Source organism: Antennarius striatus, chromosome 4 (genome assembly GCF_040054535.1).
Source record: "Antennarius striatus isolate MH-2024 chromosome 4, ASM4005453v1, whole genome shotgun sequence".
Classification (NCBI taxonomy): domain Eukaryota; kingdom Metazoa; phylum Chordata; class Actinopteri; order Lophiiformes; family Antennariidae; genus Antennarius; species Antennarius striatus.
Window position 1 is genome coordinate 17,924,361 of NC_090779.1, and position 26,546 is coordinate 17,950,906.

General features: G+C 40.8%; 1 protein-coding gene across 6 annotated transcripts; it reads left to right on the top strand.

Moving 5' to 3' along the window:
- Positions 1-1,460: 1,460 nt before the first annotated feature.
- On the top strand, positions 1,461-24,800 carry LOC137594246 (protein arginine N-methyltransferase 8-B). 6 transcript variants are annotated; one of them, XM_068313605.1, is made up of 11 exons: positions 1,644-1,712; positions 3,819-3,830; positions 5,440-5,673; positions 6,317-6,472; positions 13,528-13,591; positions 14,334-14,476; positions 14,827-14,914; positions 15,986-16,101; positions 19,816-19,966; positions 22,939-23,060; positions 23,572-24,800. In XM_068313605.1, exons 1-11 carry the CDS (start codon positions 1,644-1,646, stop codon positions 23,653-23,655), a joined length of 1,239 nt encoding a protein of 412 aa, XP_068169706.1. In that variant the 3' UTR covers positions 23,656-24,800. The 6 variants fall into 6 exon arrangements, with proteins under 6 accessions (XP_068169703.1, XP_068169706.1, XP_068169701.1 ...); XM_068313602.1 differs by lacking the exon at positions 3,819-3,830 and having other exon boundaries at positions 1,461-1,712; positions 5,434-5,673; XM_068313600.1 differs by lacking the exon at positions 3,819-3,830 and having other exon boundaries at positions 1,644-1,716; positions 5,384-5,673.
- The last annotated feature ends 1,746 nt before the right edge of the window (positions 24,801-26,546 follow it).

The following is a 26,546-nucleotide window of genomic DNA, read 5'->3' on the forward strand; positions in this document are numbered from 1 at the left end:
TGCATCTGAAATATTAATTGATTTTTCTTTGGCCCAAGATCATGAAATGAAATCAAATTCTCTAGTCAGCTTATCGAGCTCTTGTTTTTATATTATTTTTTTTAAAGTATCACATGACCTCATCCAACTGATGGGTGAATATTTCAAGAACTCAGAGTTTTCATGTTCTCCCCGTGTCTGCGTGGGTTCTCTGCAGGTTCTCCGGCTTCCTCCCACCTCCAAAAAACATGCGCTTCAGCCGGTACAAATTGCCCATAGGAGTGAGTGTTGGTGTGCGTGGTTGTCTGTCTTTGTGTGGCTCCGCAGTGCACTGGCGTCATGCCGGGAGTATCCCTCACCTCACGCCCTATGCCAGCTGGGATAGACTCCAGCTCCCCATGACCTATGGCGGATGCAGCGGCAGAAAATGGATGGATAGACGGTTCATAGAGAAAATAAATGAGAGAAACAATAAAAATGCACCACCAGCAGGACTTCAGAGTGGATTAGCAGAGCGTTATTTTTATTAGAGATGTAACAGCTGAAGAGATCAAAGAGAGAGAGAGAGAGTGTGTGTGTGTGTGTGTGTGTGTGTGTGTGTGTGTGTGTGTGTGTGTGTGTGTGTGTGTGTGTGTGTGTGTGTGTGTGTGTGTGTGTGTGTGTGTAATTCTTCCCTGGAGTGAGCAGAGGAGGTGAACCATATAACAGGCATGATAACAGCACCGAGTTCCAATACGTCCCCTCCGGCCATGGAGGCAGGAGGGGTCACCACCCCACCCCACCCCAAGACACACACACACACACACACACACACACACACACACACACACACACACACACACACACACACACACACACACACACACACACACAGTCTGTTTTTCTCGCTGTCTGTGTGTGTGTGTGTGGGGGGGGGGGGTGCGTGGGGTTCGTAGGGGTGTGCGTGTGCCATCTGAGTACACGGAGTCCCACTCGCTTTTCAACAGGGAGTGAACCAACTCCAACTTTCTCTGGGCGGGCGGCGGTCAGCACTCCGTGAGGACGGAGAGCCAATAAATAAATGGAAGAGGAGTTAGATTACATGTCAGGAGCGGGGGGGCACTGACGATGGCATGTGGTAATAATAAATTCGCGGGTATGTTTTAAGACTCTTACATTTCTGCGCGCAAGTCTTTCCACTCTGTGTGGAGCGGCGGAGGTACTATTTTTAGACACAATGTTGCGGTAGAGGATTTTATCAAACTGGGACGAAACCAGTGCGTGTTTGACAACCGATGCTTTCAGTCCTTAAATCTACTGATATTCCCATCTCCGCTCAGCGGGTCATGAGATGGCATGATGCATTTCATGTCTTTCTGATCTCAGATGATGTAGAATGATGCCTTCTCCCCTGATGCACGCCGGCGGACTGCAAACTTTTGCACCATGGAAATCACTTCACTTTATGACAACAGCGGCTGCGATCTTTTTTTGGCAATTCGTCTAGTTTAGCGTCTTTTTTTTCCAGTTTCAGAATCTCTACAGATCGTCGCAGTTTGGAATGGGAATTTTTTTTTTAAAAATTGAATGATCAAACTCAGAAGTGTGTCTTTCGGGAGGGAGGTGCGTGTGTTTTCTCGTCCTCCGTACTTCTATCAAGTGTGAACACATTCCTGCCGGCTCTTATGGGAATCAAGCACTCGTCCCGCTGCATGCTCCTTAGGAGAAAAATGGCCGAGTCTGAGAGCAGTGAGGTAAGTGAAGGAAACATCTTTTGATTTCCCAAACTTAAGTGACACACATCAGCTTCTCTCTGTTCCGGGGGCCTAGATGCGTCTAGCAGCACGTCTCTATCTTTAGAAGTTGCGCTCCAGCGAAATTCAGGATGCTGACTGTCAGGTTTTTTTTTGCAGCTCCCCAGGTTACGGCGGTATGCACGGAATTTGGCAGTGTTTCACTTTCAAGATGACTGAACCACGATAAGATTTTAGTCAGTGTCTTCAATTTTTAAAAAAAAGGGGGGGGGGGCAGTCAGTATAAATATCTTGCGTAAATGGAACCGAATAGCGCGGGAAAAGAGGGATCCTTGCGCTGTCCAAGGTGCTGCAGCACCTTTGCAGAGGAAACGGCGCCTGGGAGTTAATGTGTGGATCTTTTTTTTCTCTTGAGGACAGTGGGGTGAGCTAATCATTATGCGTCAGCTAAGTTGGAGTTTTTATTTTTGGGTCTTCAAGGGCCCTGAATGGAGATCTCCAGGATTCTGTAGGATCCTGGGTCACATTATCATATCCTTTATAGCGGTAAGAGACATGGCACTGCTGCCAATACTAATACCAGTTCATCCCTTTTCAAGTAATGCTAAAAAAGGAAGCCTGGAGATGAGACAGCATTATGTTGCTTAAATATTCACCAAATGAAGGTCCCTCTGAACCAAGGATGATCCTCTCTCTCTGTACTTCTATCATCCCTGTGCTCAGCTCTGATGACCTCGTGCACCGGATCCATTCTAATGAGAAGACACTGCCCAGATGGATGGGTCTCTGTCTCTCCTGTTCACTTTAACAATACAGTACATGTATCCTCTGAAGCTAAGTGCCGGATTGGCAGAAAGCCAAAGTGTTTCACTTTCCTGACTTGAAGAAGTTTTTCCATGAATTGAACGGTTAAAATTCTGTTTTCCTCTGATCGTATCACAGTGCTTAAGGACTTTGATTCATCCATCTGGTATCATTTTCCTTCCCATATATGCAGCTCTGACTCCACAAATGGAGCGAAGCCTTTGAGCAATAGGTCAAGCAGTCAAACGGAGCTGCACTGTTGTGTTCACAAGACGTCCCTCATTCTCAATCATCACAAACGCACCCTCCATAGCTGAGGGTCTATTTAAGCTGCTGAGGTTTCCCCATCTCTCCCTTTGCCTTTCATTGTTTTGCAAGGCTCATTTCCATCAACTTGTATCAAATATTAAGATATCATGAAACTGAAATGTTGAATCAGTCCATTCCCATGTAGACCTCCTCTTTACGCTTTGAAATGCATTGACTTTGTTTAAATCTACATAGAAAGCTTCATTAATACAGTTTGTAAAATAATAAACTGTGTGCAGTAAACTAGCCTACTTGTTTTATGAAGATACATCCGAGGTTCACGTGTCTCATTCACTCAGATATTTAGATGTTATTACTTTAGTTCTGTGTCAACTTTAACATATTCATATACCATTTAAGATGTAAATGCTGACATAGTCTAAACTGAACTTTGGCACCAACAACATGAAAACAAATGTTGTTAAAAGGTTGTTCAGGCTTTGCTTACCTCTGAGAGAGATTTCATGCGGTCATGATGTCACTTCTGTAAGCACATGGCAATTGTGATATTTTCTTTATCCATTTAATTTCATTTGCATTTCAGTTGATTAGCATTGAGACAGGATATATTTATGGTTGCTTTGTTGCTTCTTTACGTGGTTGTTCTTCATGAAAGAATCCCTGCCAACCTTCTAACGTGCCACCAGAGGATGCTTCAGCCCATGAGGTTATAATAAACTCAAATAAACATTTATTAACATGGTCACCTTCAGATTACCACCGCTATATTTTCGCTGCAGCCGCAGTGGGTCACAGGGAGCCGGAGCCTATCTCGGCAGCATTGGGCGTGAGGCAGGGGACACTCCAGGCATGACGCCACACACAAAGACATAGAACCATGCACACACACTCATTCCTACGGGCAATTTAGAACGGCCAATGAACCTGACGTGAATACTTTTGGAGGTGGGAGGAAGCCGGAGAACCCGGAGAGAACCCACGCAGACACGAGGAGAGCGTGCGAACTCTGCTCAGAGCGGGACTCGAACCCAGGTCCCCCGTGTTGTGAGGCGGCAGTGCTAACCACTGCGCCACCGTTATTCCATGGATTGGAATTGCATTTCATTAATTAATCAATCAATCCATTTGTGCTGCTGTATGTGTGTGTAATGGAATAAGGGCCACCACTATGCTTGGTGTCATTGTAGTGTACAGTGTAAGAGGAAGCTTCTCAGAATGCTCGTACTGTATGTTAGAAAATTTAATGTACTGATCATTTTTGGTTATGTACTATTAATGCATCAGATCTGATATATTTCTTAGTTTTCTTTTATCAATTCTGAATGTGTACATTGTAGATAATAGTATTTATTTTTTTGATTTTCTGAAGTCCTGTCATAATCAGCTTTTTTGAAACAGTAAACTGCTCAAAATGTGTAAGTTTGTATTTACCTAGCTTAGCCAAAATGCCAGCTCTTTCAGAAGCACTTGTTACATTTCTCTCCAAAGTTTTATGCAAATGCTTTTTTGACAGTCGAATTTAACTAGCAAATTTATTAAACTAAAGAACAAAGCAATACTTTTGTACTTAACACGCCTTAATCTATCTCCCTCCAGAGCCCTTTATGCATTTTCATGTAAGTTTAGCTTTTAATCATGGATGTAAAATAATTAATTCATTCCATTATTCATTCTTGGATTTTAATTCAGAGATAAAACTGAGGGTTTTTTTTTAAATAAATTGTTATTCAAAAAACGTGAGGTTGAGTCTGTAGATAAGCGCAACGGTGCTTTGAATGAAACGCTAATGTCAGCATGATGATATATGCTAAAGATTAACAACTTTTAATGCTCATCCAGTTGATCATATATCAGCAGGCTAATTAGATATTAGCAAAACCCACATTACTGAATCTGTTTGGTCAATTGCTCATTAATCAAAACGATGGATAAATGAAATCCTTACGACAAGGACAAAGAGGAACAAATTAGAATTTATCCACCCTAAGGGGTATATCTGACTGAAAACCATCATGGTTTAAAATTATGTTCGTCTGTCTGTCGGTGATGCTGTAAGACACACCAATGTAACTTCATCTATCTGTATTTAGTTTTTCCCTGACAATCTGAAATCTTCCAATCAATTTATCTGCCATCTATTTTGGTTTGACCTTGAGAATCAGTTGTAATTTTCAGAAGCCTGAGAAACATCATGGGGTCTTAAATGCATCAGTATTTCTCCTGGTACAACTCAGATCACATCAGGACTAGTCGTTCCCAGTGGACATCAGTGGTGCTAATCTGACATTATGGCTCTACCTTCTGTTCAAAGCGGAGTCTTTTTGCCGTCTGTGCCTTGTGACAGACTGCATGACTTAATATCAGAGAATTCTCTTGACTTAATTGGGCTTTCTGGACTCGATAAACACACTGAATTGCTTGTGACAGATGAGCTGAGAGGCATTCGAGTAGATGAAAATGGTAAGGTTAATGGCAGATAAGTCAGAGCCTGTCCCTTGCCCTGCATACAAATGGCACCATTTGCTTTTGTTGATGCAGAGTTGCAGTTACATTCTTTTTTTTGTTCTTCTTGTTCCAAAAGTGATTTGACTAACAAGTATCAAAAGCTTTGATGAGCCATTTTCTTTCTTTTTTCTATCAACCACAGACACAGCAGACACAGCCGATCCGAATAATTACATCCCAGTCGGTGCAGCCCACCTCATTGCCTAAGCCTGTGCCTTCCATCCAGCACACGGAGCATCCACCTCTACCACCACACAGGCCCCATGCTGCCACCATGCCCAGCTGTCCTGGGAGGGGCAAGATAGCCAAGTTCCTTAGTCCAGAAGAGATGACCTCACGAGACTACTACTTTGACTCTTATGCACACTTTGGGATTCACGAGGTGAACACAGGCTTGACACAGATGACTAACCCTGTTTGGAATTGGTTGATGTAGGCCTACTCTAAAACATTTTAATAATTAAATCTAGTCAGTCATGTGTAGCATATTATTTGACTTTGAAGATTCAAGTCAAACAATTACATTGCAATTCTCGTGCACAAGGTTAACTGATGACACTTTAAAGAGACCTAACTTTAAACCTTGAGCTAGCCACTGGACACATTTGTGAAGAAAAAACTTTAATAAGCAGAAACTTTGAACATCCCATTTAAATGCTGCATGACCCTTTGAGTTATTTCTTCTCATTTTTGATGTAGGGCAACAGTATTTTTTATCATTTCTCTACACTCACACAGGCATACATTCCATAAAAGTGTGAGATTCAAGGAGACTCAGCCTGCAGACTTTTTTTTTCAGGAACACATTCTTTTGACTTGAATATAAAACCATATGGCTGAGAAGCAATAGAGCGAGATTAGCTGAGCCTGTGTGATATTCGTCATTGCTCCGCTACAGCTACAACAACAAATCCAGGCCCCTATCAACTAGGCAATGTTTTCAATTCAAATAAACTGATTCTCGTTCTCTCCTGGGTTTGGTGCGCCAACATCTATCTGATATTATTTGTCATATGCTGAACCAGGAGATGCTAAAGGATGAAGTGAGGACGCTCACCTACAGGAATTCCATGTACCACAACAAGCACATCTTCAAGGACAAAATAGTGCTGGATGTGGGAAGCGGCACCGGAATCCTGTCCATGTTTGCAGCCAAAGCAGGGGCAAAGCATGTGTATGGGGTAAGACATGTTTCTATCTGGGCCTAATCACACATGTTCACACATGTACTATGTTCATGTAACTGGTTCTCTGTGTTTCTCTCCATTTATTTTAACTTTTAGTTTGTCTTCATATGTTTAAAGATCTTGGGAAACAATCTTGTCTGACAGGCAGATGGCAAACGAATGATAATTTGAAATCTGTGTTATTGTGCAGTGATGGATGAGTAATTGTCAGACAATTGCATGAGCGTGTAATAATCAGAATGTTTTTCCATCTTCAAATGCATCAGTTTGTTTAGTCAATTGTTGCTCTTCTCTTTGTTTGTGGTTCAGTGTTAAATCTATTGTTTTACTCACTACTTCTGAATGTCTCTGCCATATTTTCCAGGTAATCTCAACCCAGACAGATTCCTAAATAGCACCAAGTCAAGCATACTGTTAGTCTTTGAAGCCCTTGGCCAGGTAGCTGGGTTTAGTTGGGTCACACACTTTCACTACAGAAAGCTTTGATCAAACAGAGGAAACCTGGTAGATAGTGGGAAAAATCACCCAAAAAAGGAAATGTAAATGTAATATACTTTATTAATCCCCGTAGGAAAGTTGTTAGCACACTCTAGCACACAGTTTCTTTAATAGCATGCATATATAGTGTGTACAGGCCCGTAACACACACACACACACACACACACACACACACACACACACACGCGTCATGTAGGCATACAGTGGGGGAGGGGGGTAGTGGCAGGCAGCTCCTTTGTGGTGCACCCCTAATGAGCAACTTATAAAGGGGACGCTGCCTTGCTCAAGGGCGCCTCAGCAGTGCTCGCTTCGGAGTGTGAGCTGACACCTCTCGCTGTCAGCTCACACTCCAAAGTGACTGGCCCTGAGCGGGAATCAAACCAACCCTTACATAAATAATTTTGCAAATCAAGATTGCAAATGACATCAAACGAGAAACGAGAAGCAGAGAAATGAAGACGTGAACAAGCAAACAAGGAACAAACAATTGTCCGTGTTCATCTGTTCGTTCATTCGTTCGTCAGTTAGTATATCCACCAAATATCTTCACAACCTTTGCAGATAGAAATATGAAACAAAAAGCACATTACTCGGGCGGCAAAGGGGATGAAAATGAGATGATGACCTTGACCTTGAGAGAAGTAGGTCAAGATAAAATTTTAACTTTTGTACCCTCAGGAACTGGATAAGATTGAAAGATGAGGGAGAAGGCCAGTTTGAGTAAGACCATAGATCAAAGCTACTGCTTGATATAGAGGACTAGCTTTGATCTTTGACCTATGTGTAACACCACTAACTGCTACTGGACCAGTTCCAGGTTCTAAGGAGTGGGGAGCAATAATGAATACACCAGAGACCGTTGTTTAGAATAGAAAAGGCTGGCAATTTTTATTGATTAGAACACATATAAAACACAGTACACAAAACCAAATGCCCTGCAGGTTAATAATAATAAACATAAATATTTCACATTTTAGTTCAGTTCTTTAGTTCACCTAAATTGTTTTAATAAAGCTAATTTAATTAAATCTAATCTAATTTAATTAGATTGCACCTATTTTAGGATTCCTGCTTTTCCTAAGTTAACTCTTTTCTTTTTCCGGTAAGCAATTACTTCCAAAACTCAAATGAATCAAAATGGAGCACAGCTTAAATCACATTCCGAAACTCAAGAAACTTAAACATTATGAAATTAAAAGTACGACACTTTCAATTCAAATTAAAGTCCAACGGTGTAATCAAGTGTGTTTAGAGTCCAATGAAGTTCAATTCAGTTTACATACTACTCCAACACTCCTACCGCTCTGCAGCAAGTTACGAAGAGTCGAAGGTCCGGCGCGCCGTCTTAAATCTTGTCTGTATAGCCTGTACAAGCCACTCATGTCATCTTCTTAACCTGCTGAATCCGCTGGCGCAGGTCGTGGGGTCTCAGGGCATGAGGCGGGGGACACTCCGGGCACGACGCCAGTGTAGAGACAATCACCCCCAAACACACTCAGTCCTACAGTCAATTTGGGACCGGCTAATCAACCTGACGCGCATGCTTTTGGAGGTTGCAGGAAGAATCCGGATAGAAGACACGCGGAGAGCATGCGAATTCCGCACAGAGCGGGACTCGAACCCGAGTCCGCCGCGTTGTGAGGCGGCAGCGCTAACCACTGCGCCACCGCCACCATGGAAAAAAAAACAAAGAAAAGAAGAAAAGACAAAACAAAACAAAACAAAACAAAACAAAACACAAAAAACAAAAAAACAGAACAAAAACAAAACCCTGACCTTTATAACAGGCCACAACACAAGAAAACTCCTTAAATCTCAAAATCATCACACATTTGTGTGAATTATTTGCGTAACGGAGCATTTCTTTGTCAACTTTGTTCTAAAGTTAGCTCTCCGCCAGAGAAAGATGAACATGCCACTGTGGAAACGCATGAAAATAAACACAAAACTCACCAAAACCGATGTGGCTAAATTCTCAGAATCACTGCTTTTCCTGTTAATCTGTTAATCTCTCGTTTCTCAGCCCTCCTCTGTTCCCTCCTTCCGGTCTTTGCCGCAGCGTCACACAGGTGTTGTTCACTAATCCCTTAAAGGGGCAGCGACGTTATTTTCTGTCAATTTAAATACTAAATATTAAATAATTGCCAAATTAACATTTTTAACTCAAATTCATTTACACAGCTTCTGTTCAACTATTTATTATACTATTTACTATACTATATGGTACTATATTATACTATTTATTATACTATTAGGTACTATATTATACTATTTATTCTTATTTATGTCTTAATTTAACATGGGTTACATATGCAAGTAGGTCAGGGTAAAAGTTTGAATTCAGGGGTGTCGCGGGATGTTGCAGTCTGTGGCTGCAGTGGTTCTTGTTTTTTTGTGTGTTTGCTTTGATTTTTTGCCACATCAGATGTTAGCAAATATTGACTTTTTAAAAAAACGGTAGTAGCAGCGACCTGTGCTGTCCAGCTACACCAAAACTATTGCTTTTCATGAACGGTTGAAGATGGATAATATATTGAGCGCTTTTGTCATGTAATTTTTAAATATTTGTGTGGTGAATAATATGTGTGGCATTAAAAAGTACGACTAAAATGATAAGATAATAAAATAATAAAGTCTTAAGACAAATCAGCAGACAACACCTTCGTTCTCATGTAATCATAGAACTATAATGTCTCATGTATGTATGAACAGAGCATCAAACAACGTGTTCAAAATGCACCAAATACAGGAAATTACATCCACTGTGTTGAAAATGTTCTTGGAGAGTAACCTCAGACCGTTAAATTGTCCTTCCCGCATTTGCAACGCTCCCGTCTGTGAAAATAAATGCACACTGCAAATTTGACCGCAGGGAGCTTATTTCTGCATTGTGGCTGAAGCATAAGGGAAAAATCGTTACCATTATGTTTATGCTGCTTTATTTATGTGAGTGTGACTTCATTTCAGGTCTCCTGTTTTGCTTTGACCTCACTTTGTTTCAGCTCACTCACTTTATCCATCATTCTCTATATTTAGTTTGTACTTTTCCCGACACTCGTGAAACTGCCATCCGCCTGGTATTGCTTTATCCATATAAATGCGGTCAAGATTTCAGGGATCCAGATCTCCTTATGTCCAGATGTTTTGGGGCTCTGCACTAAATCTTAAGCCCGAAACCTCTATCATACTCTGAGCTTCTGAAGCTCCATGTGAAAATGGACTTATGAAGTGGAAGGACTGGGCACTGGGCCAACAAAAACACTACCCATATTATCATATGAACCTTGTTATAAAAATGAAGTGATAACATTTTCTGAATCCCATAAAAACTAATTTATGCTGAATTCCATATTTATACTGCTGTGTTAACATGAGTTCACATTTATTATCCCTCATGTCTGTTATATTAAAGCCTAATTGGGCAAAATCAAAATGAAGTATAACGAAAAACATTCATTTTGTTTGTGTTTATATTAGCCATTAAACCATACCCACTGATGACATTGTAAAAAATATCCATGAAATTAACCCATCAGACGAGAGAATAAAATTTGCGTTATCAGAGAGCAGTCAGAGAAGGGTTTCAAAGAGGTGGTAGGATTTCAGCTGTGTTAAGTCCATAACATGAATTGCTCTAGCTTTCAGCTACCCAAAGGGTCATCTTGTTCAGGTCAAAACATGCAAATCATATGCCACCTACTCAGCATGAACTCTAAAGATTTTTAGATAAAATGCTGCACACTGGTCCGTACTTAAATATTGACCACAAGTGAGAGGTCAGTCTGTATAAAGGAGTCCAGCTCGTGTTAATACCCGGTCAGAAAATGCCCTCACTTTCTGGCAGGAACCAAAAATGAGAGCCTACAACTATAAAGTTAACAAAAAATCTTTAAACCCAATGTAAGAGTGAGACAAATAGGCTTTAATTGCTTTTCGTATAATGCCAACAGAGAGAGCCTGTTTTATGGAATGTATCAGGAGCTGATACATTCCATAGAAGACTTGTATTGTATTGTGCTGACTGGAGCTCTGACTCATCTCCGAGGGGGATTCTCATGTTATTGTGTTGCTTTAAACGGGACTGCAGGAATTCACTTTGTAGAATTTTAATGCCTGTTTACATTACAGTGCTATCTTTATTTTCATCTTCTATTACTGATCAAAAAATCTCTAAAGGTGGCTTTCAATTTTAACGAAGTCTTACCGAACTACTTTCAAGCTTCTAGTGCCACGACACCTGGGTGAGGTTGAGAATAGTACTTGCTGCATCTCCAGAGAAGAGGACAGATCATCCCCGTGGGCTCTCTCCAGGGATGTCCACAGTGACAGGAGCTCTTTGTGACAGTCGTGAGAGGTGCAGAAAGCAGCACGTAAGGGTGCGTTGACTCAGAATGTGCCTCGAGGCCTTACTTTCGCCATGAGGCATGAATCCGATGGGCATGTGTCTAATGACTCACAGACATGAGAACCCATTGCAAATTAGAAGGTCGTCATTGGTGACTATTTAGTCACAAGGCAGCAAACTTATGCCATCATGTCCAAATGCCTGATTCAATATGGTACGTTCATGTTAATTTGTGCATGTGACACAGCCCAGCTTTTAATGGCAGGTGCACCAGTGTGTGATTGCAATCTGTGGGCACTGCCAGCAGCCTGCAGGTTGGTCCTCCACTAATAGGCAGCAGAAAATAGGGCTGCTTCAAGGAGGGAATGCTAATGCCAGGTCTGGATGAACACTCAGCGGGGAAACTGAAGAACTCAGCTAGAAAAAGAGAAAGTATTCCAAATCATATCTTGCAATTTATCCATCTCACAGTTGCTGCGTGGCTTACAGAGCATGAAAAGTCAGTTTCTGCATCTGAATGCGATTCTGCACAGACCGTCTATAGGGGTTTTCAAGCGGCCCAGACAAAGCTTTAGCCTGCTCTCTCCATGAGGCTCTGGGTCTGGATTTGCTTTTTAATGATCCAGAGCACATAGAGTTCATTCAGGACTGCTTGATTGTGACCAGATGGGTCCATTCCAGCATGAATGAGTCTGCAGGGGAAGGTGGAAATAGAGTGCTCACCCTCAGGTGAAAATCTATACTCTGAGACACTGCAGGAGGTTGTTACTGACAAATGCCTCCATCTGAATTATGCTCTTGTTTATTTGTAGGAGCTGCTTACAAGAAGTTTATTCTGATGAATGAAGGACCATTATTATGTTGTAGCTGGCACCTCATTTAATCATTCAGTGTTGCTGGACAGCAGAGTGAATACAAAGTGTGTCAAGCAGCAGCTTAAGGTGCTGAAAAGGAGAAAAGATACAAAAGAGAGGCAATGCTGTGAATGTGACAGAGATACAGAGCAGAGATGGGACCAAGGAAACGGGAGAGAGGTTATGGATAAGAACTTGAGGTTCTAAAGAGTAATGAACCTAGATGTTGGACATACCATCTGATATAAATGACTGGTTGCAGTTGAGCTGTGACTAATATTAACCCTAATTATAAACAGTGAGCTATGTGGCTGGGAGAGGTACAAAGGCTGATCACATTGAAATTTCTATACTTAGATATTCCTAATTACCGTCCTCTAGTTTCATCTTGGTATGCTAAATTACTAATTGCTTTCTGCTGTCAGATTAAGTCATACTTATTGCTCTGGCATGCTGCAGACAGAAAAAAGTTACCTTAGCAAAAGGCAACTTTGGATTTCAATACATTTTTTAAAGAAATAAACAATAAAAGAGTAGAGCATGAAGTCCAATAAATAATGCAGAAGGAGAACGTAAAGATAACCTTGTTTTCCACAGGACGTAGCACCTCATGATGGCAGGAGCATCTGACTTTTATTCAAGGAGAAAGAGCATGAAAAGAAAGATTCCTTTCTGGGATTTGTCTTTGTTCCAGATTAGATAATGAATATCAGTGCACTATCATAAGTCTCTGGTGAGTGAGAGGGCCCGCACACAGATGAAAGAAAATATTGCTGTGGGACTCAGAAGGTTGTCATTCTTTAAAAATTTTTGTAATATTTCTTGGGACCTTTGCCACATCTTAAATGTCCATGAGTTAGTGGCTGTTTTATTGAAAGAGACAAAACAGGTATTATTTGAGTAAATCCTCCAAAAGCTAACTGTTAAACGCCAAAAAAAGATTTATCTGTGATTTCCAAAAACAAGTAAAAATGACCTCCACTCAATGAATATAAATGTAGATAAAATGACTTTATTTTGTCTTTTTCCTTTCCCATTAATCTTTTCATGACAATGCAGATTGAATCCTAAACACTCACCAGGGGCATCTACAAACTAAAGCACACACTGATAAATCAGTGTTAGCAGTCCAATAATGTACATAATTATGTGAATACCAAAATAATAAAGTTGGTAAAGTTAGGGTAGATGCACAGCTGGACTTTAATCTACTCCAGGCTGTAACGTTTAAAGTCTTATGAATATGTATGAAAGACAAAGTCAGGAATTTATTTCAAATGACACTTAATTATTAAAAGATATCCCACCACAACAGTCCATAATTTTTTTTCTAATTTTTTCCCCTCCACTAGATTGAATGTTCCAGCATATCGGAGTACTCGGAGAGGATCATCAAGTCAAACCACCTCGACAGTGGTGAGAGCTGCAGCTGTTTCTCTCTCCATTCCGATGACTGTGCATTTCATTCACAGAGAGGGGTAGCAACAAATCTGACTGTGGACATGACAGACAAATGAATGAAGACGAGGGAGTGAGGGCTGCCAGATATGCATGAAGGGAGGAAGATGGCTGTCATGTGCATCTGCATGATGGCCATACTGCACTGCAGCTCATTTATATTCCTTTACACAAACATAGTCTTTACACTTATGTAATTTCAAATGGTTTTTAACTTTTATCATAAAACCGGCTCCAAACTTTGAAAGCAAATTTACTGACTGTGCAGTCCCCCGAACTCTCCATGAAATACACTGCTAACGATTGCTCTATCTATGAACGGAAGAAGAACAATATATCCCCTCTGAGATTTAGACAGTAAATAAGCAGGAAGCAATCATCGGTTGCACCTCTGTCACCATCAGTTACTTTTCCCCCAGGCAGTACGAAGCTGAAGTCAGCTAATTTCGGGCAGGGTAAAAAGATACACTCCTTGCTTTCACACCCCAGCTGGTCTGAAATAAAGATAATTCTACATCTGCAGCCCGCAAATATTTTGATGAACCCCCTAATTTTACACTCAGATTTGCTTTTCAACACATCCTACACTCTCATTTACTGTATGGTAAGCATCATTATTCCTGAAACAGTGTGCTACCAGGTTTAGAAAGATATCTTGCAGCCCACAATGAAAGGATCAATGAAGATTTGTTTGTTTCAGTGATCACCATCTTTAAAGGCAAGGTGGAAGAGGTGGAGCTTCCTATTGAGAGTGTTGACATCATAATATCGGAGTGGATGGGCTACTGCCTTTTCTATGAGTCCATGCTCAACACGGTCATCTTTGCCAGGGACAAGTGGCTGGTAATGACTTTGTATGTGTGTGTGTGTGTGTGTGTGTGTGTGTGTGTGTGTGTGTGTGTGTGTGTGTGTGTGTGTGTGTGTGTGTGTGTGTGTGTGTGTGTGTGTGTGTGTGTGTGTGTGTGTGTGTGTTTTGATTTTTCTGTAAGCCATCTGCTGATTTTCAGAGGAGTAATTTATTATAAATCAAGAAAGAAATAACTTCCAGTCTTCCCTCCAAGGGAATATAACCTCCATAATTTATCCCTGTACTAGGCTGGGGAATGAAATATCACCAACACTGTAATGAAGGTTTTTTATAACACATTCTGGATTAATTGCTGAAATATTTCCTCACCTCATTTGTTTAACAGAAACCCGGTGGGTTAATGTTTCCTGACCGTGCCTCTCTCTACGTGGTGGCCATAGAGGACAGGCAGTACAAAGACTTCAAAATACATTGTAAGTACAGTATGACAGTTTGATTGTAGGAACAGACGTGTGTATTACCAGAATTTAGTTACTCCCCACATCTGCCTTATACTCATGTTAGTGTGTATCCACTCACACATTCACCATTCCACCTCTGCAAATGATTTTGAACTTTTCCTCAGGCATAACACCGGGGGTAATTATTGATATTACAAGTCAACAGGCCTTTCCATCTCTGTAAAGCCGCCAGGAGGACACAGGGAAATGTTTTGCCAGCGTACACAAAGCAATAAGAAGCTTCAAAGTTAGTGTGAAGTCAGTGCACAAATCAGACCACAAAAGACCTCCTGCTCATGCTTCTTTATACATCTGGGAAATTATACAACCACACTGCACCAGAAACTATCCTGAGAGCCACACCACATTGGTTCTGTGAATTGCAGCACTTTTCCTAAGGGTATGCACTCTCAGTCTGCCATTATTCTGAGTGGTGAGATGAGTGCGTATATTGACAACATCTTTCTATCAAGACAGATGAGCCACGATGACCTTAGACTCGGTTTGAATTGGCCCTCTGAAGCACTCCAGTCCTCTAAGAACATCCTGTGTTCATTAGCTGAACACTACCTTTGTCAAGGCAGCAGCAATAGTTACAAAAACAATGCATTACATTGCAGGTTTGTGACCTGTTTATTATCACCAGGTCCCTGAATCACTAGAGTAGCTCTTCTCTTTTGGGTCACGACAGAGATGTTTGCTGCAAACTACCTTGAGGAGCTGAATGAATAATGCATTGAATGTTTCTGCCTGAGCAGTAAGGATATGAGAGGAAAAAGCTGCATTCAAGGGTGCTCATGTTTACACATCACTCCTGAACACAAGAGTCTTCATCTGACAAAATAAAAGTTTATGTATGAAAAGCAGGAGGTTTGACTCCAGGCAGGCTTCATGCTATTCTGGTCAGTTCACAGCAAGTATGAGACAAGAGACGTTTTACAGCTTCAGCCCACCTGTTTACACGTCCTCCAGCAAAATCCTAAATGAAAGAAACAGAACAGAAAACATGGTGGAAAAGTAACTCAAGGATGCTGAATTTCCTAGGGTGGGAGAATGTGTATGGCTTCGACATGACCTGCATCCGTAACGTGGCCATCAAGGAACCACTGGTGGATGTAGTGGACCCTAAGCAGGTGGTGACCAACTCCTGCCTCATCAAGGTTAGTAAAATGCTGGTAACATTATTGCTGATGCCCAATGAGCAGTTCATCAGAATGCCTGAGTGGATTTAGCTCCAATGCAGTGCAGATGATGCACTAAACTAACATTAAGCTATGAAGGAAACAATGGCTGCGTGACACGCTAACGTGGTCATCCTATGGTCCCGTATAGAGGCAGCAAAGTGTTAGAAACCACGTCGATACATTCAGCCTGCATGTTGTGTTGATGGCCAGCGGTTTAACAGCCTGTCAGAAATCATCATCTTCTTGACCTTGGGAACAGCCTTTGAGAAGACATCCACAGCTTCATTCATAAGTTGTTCTGGAGCTTTTAGTCATCAATATCAACCACAGCTGCTGCCGGTGGGAGGGCTTTACTGGAGAGGTTGTAGTTTCCCATTTCATCTATTGTGATGTAAAAACATCACAGAGTATAAAGATTTTTCTTGACACTTCTTACCACAAAGTCCATTTACTAACACATACATTTTTATCCAAAGTATCCTCAAGTGCTTCAAGTTTTCCAGAAAACCTGGAAGCATATTATGTATCACCATGACAACAGGATAAAACTTACTGACTGAAGGTCATTCGATGTGATCAAAAGGAACAGTTACCTTCTTTACACTTTATCACCAAATACAAAGGGTAGATCTGAGTATTACCACAGTTTTTTTAAGGCCAGTCTAAAAATCCATGACAAAAATTCAATGTGTATATTTACCTTTGCCCAGGAGTTAATGGTTTTTGCTTTTTTTTCTTGCTGGTGTTTTTTTCATCTTCTGTGTTCAACTTTTCATTGTTTTTTCATTGACAAAATCTACAGGTGCAGACAGTAGGTGGCAAGGTTGAGGCCATGTTTGTCAGTCAAAGGAGAGTGTATTGCTTTCTCCAGGTTAGGCATGAGTTCCTGCCCCATGGGGAAGAGTTCAATCTGACGAATCAGCAATCGATCTGTTGTGTGGAGCGAGCTAAGCCGCAAGGTGAAGCTCTCGATTTACTGCTTACTCTACATTCTTATCCTCATCTTTGGTCAAGAACTGGGTAATGTCCGAAAAGCACCAAATGGGTTACAAATGACTGAAATCGGCTTCTTCCACAGTGTGTCTCGGCTCAGCCTTAGCGATAGGGTGAGGAGTTCAGTCATCCTGGAGGGGATCAGAATCAAGCTGCTGCTCCTCTACATCAAGAGGAGTCAGCTGAGGAGGATAGAATGGCCTCACAGACATATTTAAGGCACCTTCCACTGAGGGGGGACTCTGGGGTATGCTAGGTATACTAGGACCTGCCGGTGGAATCATATCCCTTGGCTGGTTTTGGAATGCCTCAACGTACCTCCTTGAGAGCTGGAAGAGGTGGCTGGGGAAAGGGAAGAGGATGGATGGATGGATAATGGATGGATGGATGGATGGATGGGGGAAATTGATGAATAATGTTTTCAGTACAGCATTTATTTTTGCTCCATACATCTTAATGTCCTTTCAGATGTGTGGAGCATCTACTCTGTTCAGAACAGGTTCATCATTTTTGCAAATTATTTTTATATTGCAAAATTGATTTCCTTCCCAACATCCAAACTGATTTCCACTCAAAAAACATATTGAAACAAAAATCCTTTGTGTAGCCATCAGTGCATGTCACGTACAACAAAAGTAACAAAAATGTATATTGAAAAAGACAAGCCTGCTCGTCTGCTGTTGAATATTGATTATTGCTGTCGTTCCAATGAAAACATCAAGCTGTCCACCTTTTCTTCAAATATTTCTGTCATGGAGAAAATTAAGTGTTGACTGGTGTCATATAAGTAGGAGGTTTCTAATACAGTACTATTAGTCCTTTATGAGTAAAGTAACGTGTATATAAAGTGTAATTATTGTACAGTGTCAGAACATTAGTGGTTGTTCCACTGAAAAGGTCAAGTAGTCTGGTTTTTTAATAATTTGCACACGTCAATTTGACAACCACACACACACACACACGCACACACACACACACACACACACACACACACACACACATACACACACACACACACACACACACACACACACACACACACACACACACATACTACAACTACGGACACTGATGCATAAACATATTGTGTGTAGTTATTTCTTGTATGGGTATGACCTTGATGTGTTGAAGCTGCCCTTCTCTGCCTCTCAGTGTGTAGACTGGAGGGCTCAGGCTGTACCATGCATGTCAATAGCAGCCGGTCTGGTCCTCCTGTCATGGTGACTGGCATTAATTACAAGGCTGTGCTCTTTCTCCCCTCTGTCCCGGGGTAATATTGCCTTTTGATCACTAGGCTGTCTTTAGTATCACTTTTCTTCACGTTGCTGCTTTTCAAGCACCTTCTCTTTTGCCTTTCATTTAAAATGAAGAGAAACATAAAACTGGCAAAGAGAGCCATCATGAGTTTAATGAAAAAAAAAAAAAAGAGGCCAAATTTTTCTCTCTTTAAATGGAAGATAGAAAGCCCTCATTAAAGCTGAACAAATGAGTTGTGGTACAAATAGGCCCTAGTGCTGTTCAACTGAAGCACTGATAGAAATACCCAGGGAGGATTACACCAATCCTACAGAAAATTATTCAGTTAACGTAAACAACCAGCATGGTAGTGCTCTTAAAGTCTTCAATTTTTACTTTTTAGGGATAAACATTGTGTTCATCGTAATATTGTCTTCAACTTGTGAAATGTGACTTTCAAAAGTTTCATGACCAGTAAATTTGTGTTTGTAGCAGTGATTTTTTTTTTCTAACGACAGCAGGGGGAATCTGACATTAATGTCGTATAGTTTTTATTGCCGGCAAACATAAGGCTCATTCCTCCACAGCAAATGGGGCATCTGGTACCACAGCCAGAAGCAAGCAGTCAATATTTATTGGCACCAATGGTACATAACAAGATTATAAGACTTCTGCCTACTGTTTGTCCCGCAGCGCACTGCAGACTTCAGGTGATATGCACTCCCATTTATTACCCAGTGATCAAAGCAAACATGATATGTCTGTGTGGTGGCGTTGCCGTCCGCATGACGGTAAACCAGGATCTGGAACAGCATGTTCTCCTATGAACGCAGCCTAGAGAGGTGACGTAGTATCTGATAGCCTGTTAAACTGCCGTGGGACAAATGTGGCATTACTAGCAGGATATATGAATAACACCTGGAGCCTGACAACAGTTACAACTCCCAGATGACTTCAGGTCCCCAATCCTTGTCCTACATATGCAAGGAGTACTGGCCTTATTCTAGGTAGTTCTTGGCGCCATGCTGGGGACCGCTATCCTTTACAGGTAAAAGCAAAAGGACTTCACAAAGGTCTCTCTGTCTATCTGTCTGTCTGTCTATCTGTCTGTCTGTTTCTCTCTCCCTCTGCTTAACGTTTTAGATTATTGTCAAATTGCAAGATCATTAGATGGTGGTTTGGATTAATAGTGCTAAGCACATTCTGAAGGGACATTCTGACATTTTTGGAAATTAATTTCTTGGCCAAAAGTTAAATGTAAAGAATGATACTACATCATAAACAAACGGCAATACTGCTAGCAGAACTTCTGATTCTGGTTCCAGAAATAAAGCACATTTTAATCTTTTTTTTATTTATTTAATTAAATGTGAAAAGGGGGAATCTTTATGTATAGTGACTTGTTCAGTCATATTTTTGTCTACGTGGTTCAGAATAGGTCCTCTCTTTCTATTTCTTTAGGAGGTGGACATCTACACAGTGAAGGCTGAAGACCTCTCATTTACCTCAGCCTTCTGCCTGCAGATCCAGAGGAACGACTACATCCATGCACTGGTCACCTATTTCCACATCGAGTTCACCAAATGTCACAAAAAGACAGGTTTCTCCACCGGTAAAATGCCCCGTACCGCCACTTCCCTCACATTCGTTGCTGTAGGTGATTACATGTGTGCATGAACATCACAACACGTTCATGTGCAACAGTTACATTACAGGAAATGCATGGTTTGCCCATAACTAGATGGGATAGGCTCCAGCAGGTGGATAAGTGACTCTAGACAAGATGATTGCAATCATTTCATCTAAAAGAAGATGGATGGAAATATTGATCCATTTATCCATTAAATCTTTTTATATTTTCCACATTACATATACATTTTAACTTGACAAGAATTGGTCAATTACACTTAAATTAATCAAAAGTCCATTAGGAAAGTATGGAGTAAATTTTGAAGGTTATGGTTCACTCTGGGCGGCACGGTGGTGCAGTGGGTAGCACTGCCGCCTCACACCAAGATCGTTCCAGGTTTGAGACCTTTCTGTATGGAGTTTGCATGTTCTCCCCCGTGTCTGCATGAGTTCTTTACCAGGTCTCTGGTTTCTTTCCACCTCCAAAAATTTGCAATTTAGGTGAATTGAATGTACGTGAACAAACATTAACTCACAGAATCAATTCAAACCATCCTAAACATTATTGTCCGTCAAACTGTCCATTAAACAGGTACGTAGCAGAAGGAAATTATCTTACATCTGTCTACACAAAAATTAAAGAATAAAAACAATTAAACAACACTGAAAATACTGCACAAAATACATTATTGCACAGAAAAGTTTGCAAAGTAGCATTTTGTTATTATGCAACTCAAACCTGGAATGATATTTTAGCTGAAATTAGACAAGCCCAGACTCAGAATTATTAAACCAAAAACAATCTTATTTGCACTGCCAGCTTTACCCACTTAAGCAGATTAAAAAAGTAATCCTCTTACCTTTGCTTTTAAACTCCTTTAATTTTATTTGCTTTAAAATTGTTTAAATTCAAATTAAATTCAAATCCTTTGCAATCTCGTGTATTAAACTGTAATACACTTCACATACAGTTTGCATGACTGTGAGTTTTAAAATTTGAACCCTTTCATCTTGGTTTTGTTCTATTATCATATAAAACTACTAATAAAATGTGAATATATGAACAAAATTTCAAATAAATGACGCGGTGCACGCCTCGAGTCCAACATACTGTATATCAATCAACAAATATATTGCATTGTGAGTTTCTGTCAAAACATGTACAGCCCCTTATTATGTGTTATAGTGTATTCAAACAATTATACTAATTATAATCTCAAAGATCACTTGTCTTCATTTTCCAGTGTTAGCAACGTTTCAGCAAAGAATCAGTGCCCCCCCACATCAGTCCAATGGAGTTACCTTGCTGGGTCCCCCCAACAATTAACACCTAAAATGAGTAAAACTAGGGGAAAGCAGGGAAGTGACTTTTTATTTTGTTAAACAGCCCAGATAATATTCACCAACAAACTTTTATGTTGACCTGAAAAGCTCCCAGGGGCCTGAAATCAAGATCCACAGTTTGAAGCCAGCTTTATTAGGCACTATTTTGATTTTAATTAAAAATTTCAACACGACTGCAGTAAAATTTAAAAAAAACTCAACAACTTCAAAACATTCCAGTTCAAACAGTTACTCAAAACTTTCAATTAAAATCCAAGTAGATTTGGGGATTTTCTATGTTCCAGATTGTTTTTAGAAATACCTCACTTCCCTGACAAGAGACCATTTCTGTCTTTTATTTGTCTCCGAGAGTCTGAAGACATTCTTGACACTTTTAAGAGCAGTTTAGAAAAGACTGATCGACAATATCCAAGAAGTAATGAGTGGATTGAAGTGAATTATCGGGGGGATGTGACTGCAAAAATCAGTGCTTGACTGCCATCTAGTGGTAAGGTTATGTATCGATAAATAGGAGGCAATCGAGGGTAAACTAATACAAAGAGTCTTTTATATATCAAATGATTGTATCATCATTGAAATCATATTTTACTTAAATGAATACGAGATTGTATTGCAAATACAATTTTTAATGCCCTGCCAGCTTTCCTTAAATTGATTTTCTGTATATTTGTCAAGTAATTTTTCCAATGTCAAAGTCAGACTCAGCATCGATTCCCCAATATGCAGTCCTGACAGACACTCACATCAGACAAAAGACAGACTCTCGTCATAAAATAAAAAAAGACAAGTAGATGTCAAAAATTTCAATTCATGCCAGTCAGCTGAGATGCATATAAACTAGCATTAGAGAGATGATTTATGGTGATAAACATTTGACTCGAACAACAGAGGATTGATCAAGAATACAGCTATACATTTATTTTGTGTTACTTCATGTTGTCATCTTGGACTAAGAATGACCTACATGCTCTTCAGGCACATCCTGTCCACGGTGTGTGTTTACCTTCTGCACAGTGTACACTGTCATGCACATCAAATTTTTGGTAATACTAGAGGAGATTAAATAAATGGAAAAAAAACTAATAAGGACTGGATGACCTCTGAATGAGATGACACATTTATGTGTCTTTGAAGTTTAAAGTAGTGTGTTAGATTATTATGTCCCTTATTTATAGATCATTACAATTGCTTCATGCATTGGACATAAGTGATCGATAATAATTGGGTTGACAGTTTAAGTAAATTTTGCCTTGAGATCCATATTCACAACTGTCAGAGCTGATTTAAGCAGTGGTTCCCCAGTGGGGTTGAGGGTACTCTTTGGGGTTTTTAAAAAGATTCAAGGATTCCATTGATTAATGGGGAAATCATTTATATTCGCTGTGATTTGATTTGATCTCTATTTTTTTTCCAGCTCTAGAAATCTGTCAATGTTACTTACTGATGACTTATAACTGATATAGTATAAACATACATACTGTAAATGATTAATTAACCATTGTTTAAGTTATTAGAACAAACCTGACACCAATCCAGTATAAGATTATAAGGCTAAGACTGATGTTCTTTTGTGTGGTGTGTGTGTGTGTGTGGGGGGGGGGGGGGGGTCAGCACCAGATGCTCCGTACACCCATTGGAAGCAGACGGTGTTTTACCTGGAGGACTACCTGACGGTGCGTAGAGGGGAGGAGTTAACCGGAATCATTGCTATGAAGCCCAATGAGAAAAACACTGTGAGTGCTATTCTCCTGTCCATTTCTTATTTCTTTTCTTTGAGTAGTGTTTGGAATTTGAACTCCATTGTGATGGAATCTACCTTTAGGTGGTTTATTACATGTCAACGTATGTGTAGTGGCCATAAATTCTACAGATATAGAATAAAAATCCATGAAAGACGTTTTGCTGAATGATTTTAAGTGTTATTTTTATATCTTCACTAAGAAATGATCTCATTCCCGAGCTGCCTGCCTACAGCAGACTGTTTTTTTTTCCTTCAGTATTGGATGGTGTTCAAACTGGCAGCCGTGCTGCAGTGACTTTCAGACAAACAACAACAGATTGCACTGTTGACCTTATTAGAGTCCTCTCTTCCCGTTATTGGATGGCCGAGCGGGTCTTGCTTATTCCTGTGGTCTAACACAAACAGTCTGTGCTTATTTAACACAACGTTTTGCTGCCATGTCAAACGGGGAAACCTCTCCTCTCTGAAAACCATCTCTCTTTTGTTCCCTTTCTGATCTGCAGCGTGATTTGGACTTTACCTTCGAGCTGGATTTCAAAGGACAGCTGTGTGAAGCAGCCATAGCTCATGACTACAAGATGCGTTAAGTTTAACTGGGGGACTTTGGTGGCCCATTGCGTACAACCCTGAGCAACCGGAGGGAAACAGAGACACCCCAGTGAACCCAAATGATCAAAGAGGGGCATGGAATAAGAGACCAGACCACAGCGCAGACAGAGGTGGCCATACTGACAATTTCTCTATTGTCACTGAGCTGTAGCACAAGAGCAGGACAATACAGGTGCTGACTGTTGAACAAAACTGAACGTAACTCTAAAAGAGACCACAAATACTTTTTATTGTTGAAGAATGTTAATGCTATTGATGTGCGTATATGTGAGATGGAGTAATTTCCTGTGTGTTTTGTTCTGCATTTGTTTTCCACAGTAACCTGGAATAGAGCTCCCTATTCAATTATTGCTCTTCCATATTTTCCCGCAGGCAACCAACCAACATAAAATTAATTTCTTATACCATATTTCTACTTCAAGGAATGCACTTTATTTAAACTTCATATAAAGTCTAGAAATGTTGGAAGGCTGTCAGTCAAGGACGAACCTGTGTAGGTATGTGTCTGTGTAATTTGACAGTGACACGTTTGATTAGTCGGTGTAATCGTGGCTTCCTGTGAGTGTCCAATAGAAGGTGTCGAAGCTGACACTATAACACAGCTATGATGTGGAACCGAGCAGAGGTTACCTTCAAAATGTTAGTAATAAAGGAAAACATCACAACCATGGTAACACACTATCTTTTTCAGATTGTAATTGTGTAATCTGTGATATCGCCACGTCCAGAGGCCACCAAGAATCAAAGGGCCCTGTTGCCCATATATATTGCACAGGGAATCCAATGTATTTTAAATAAAATGTATGAGCACTTGGGAAAAATTAGATGCATTATGACATGCAATCAATGCTGCTTCCTGAGACAGAACCGCTTCTTTGATGCTGAGTATGATGAGGTACAATGCTTGACACAGATATGCTATACAAAGCCGGGGTTCTTCATGCTTACAAATGATTGCCTTTGAAGAGAACTTATTCTAATGCCAGGGGGTTTGATCAAATGATGCTCAATAGTAAACGTTGTGTAGTTTATAATTCATTAAAACGTCTGTTCCACATTACTTGACTATCCCCTGTGGAAATATATTCTATTGATTCACATATCATGTCAACATCAAAACTTAATAAACAGTGTCCAAACTCATCCACTGGCTGATTGTAATGCTGAATTGAATGCTCTTTTATTCATGACATGTTGGTGCAGGAAACAGAGGTGATGAGGAGTTGATGGGCAGGTTTGGTATCCAGGAGAGGAACGCAGAAGGACAGATGGTGGTTGACTTTGCAAAAAGGATGGAAATGGCTGTAGTGAATACTTTCTTCCAGAAGAGGCAGGAACATAGAGTGACCTATAAGAGTGGCGGTAGGAGCACACAGGTAGACTACATCTTGTGTAGACGGTGTAACCTGAAAGAGATCAGTGACTGCAAAGTAGTGGCAGGTGAGAGTGTAGCCAAACAGCATAGGATGGTGGTGTGTAGGATGACTCTGGTGGTGAGGAAGATGAAGAGGGCAAAGGCAGAGCAGAAGACAAAATGGTGGAAGCTGAAAAAGGAAGAGTGTTGCATGACTTTTAGGAAGGAGTTAAGACAGGCTCTGGGTGGTCAGGAGGTGCTTCCAGATGACTGGACAACTACAGCTAATGTGATCAGGGAGACAGGTAGGAGAGTACTTAGTGTGTCATCTGGAAGGAAAGTAGATGAGGAGACTTGGTGGTGGAATGAGGAGGTACAGGAGTGTATACAGAGAAAGAGGTTAGCTAAGAAGAAGTGGGACACTGAGAGGACTGAGGAGAGTAGACAGGAGTACAGGGAGATGCAGCGTAAGGTGAAAGTAGAGGTAGCAAAGGCCAAACAAGAAGCTTATGATGACTTGTATGCTAGGTTGGACAGTAAGGAGGGAGAGACTGATCTATACCGGTTGGCAAGACAGAGAGATAGAGATGGGAAGGACGTGCAGCAGGTTAGGGTGATTAAGGATAGGGATGGAAGTCTATTGACAGGCGCCAGTCGTGTGATGGGAAGATGGAAAGACTACTTTGAAGAGTTGATGAACGTGGAAAATGACAGAGAACAAAGACTAGAAGAGGTGACTGTTGTGGACCAGGATGTAGCAAAGATTAGTCAGGATGAAGTGAGGAGGGCATTGAAGAGGATGAAGAGTGGAAAGGCAGTCGGTCCTGATGATATACCTGTAGAGGTATGGAAGTGTCTAGGAGAGGTGGCAGTAGAGTTTCTGACTGGGTTGTTCAACAGGATCTTAGATAGTGAGAAGATGCCTGAGGAATGGAGGAGAAGTGTGCTGGTGCCCATTTTTAAGAACAAGGGAGATGTGCAGAGTTGTGGCAACTACAGAGGAATAAAGCTGATGAGCCATACAATGAAGTTATGGGAGAGAGTAGTGGAAGCTAGACTAAGGGCAGAAGTGAACATTTGTGAGCAGCAGTATGGTTTCATGCCAAAAAAGAGTACTACAGATGCAGTATTTGCTTTGAGGATGTTGAGAGAGAAGTACAGAGAAGGCCAGAGGGAGCTGCATTGTGTTTTTGTAGATCTGGAGAAAGCTTATGACAGGGTGCCCAGAGAGGAACTTTGGTATTGTATGAGGAAGTCTGGAGTGGCAGAGAAGTATGTTAGAACGGTGCAGGACATGTATAAAGACTGTAAGACAGTGGTGAGGTGTGCTGTAGGTGTGACAGAGGAGTTCAAGGTGGAGGTGGGACTGCATCAGGGATCAGCTCTGAGCCCCTTCTTGTTCGCTATGGTGATGGACAGGCTGACAGACGAGGTTAGACAGGAATCTCCATGGACTATGATGTTTGCAGATGACATTGTGATCTGTAGTGAGAGCAGGGAACAGGTGGAGGAGAA

Coding starts and splice junctions, on each gene's coding strand:
- LOC137594246 (XM_068313600.1), top strand. CDS start 1,644: ATGGGAATCAAGCACTCGTCCCGCTGCATGCTCCTTAGGAGAAAAATG. Junction 19,967..22,938: donor AAAGACAGGTTTCTCCACCG/GTAAAATGCCCC, acceptor GGGGGGGGTCAG/CACCAGATGCTCCGTACACC. Junction 23,061..23,571: donor AGCCCAATGAGAAAAACACT/GTGAGTGCTATT, acceptor TCTGATCTGCAG/CGTGATTTGGACTTTACCTT.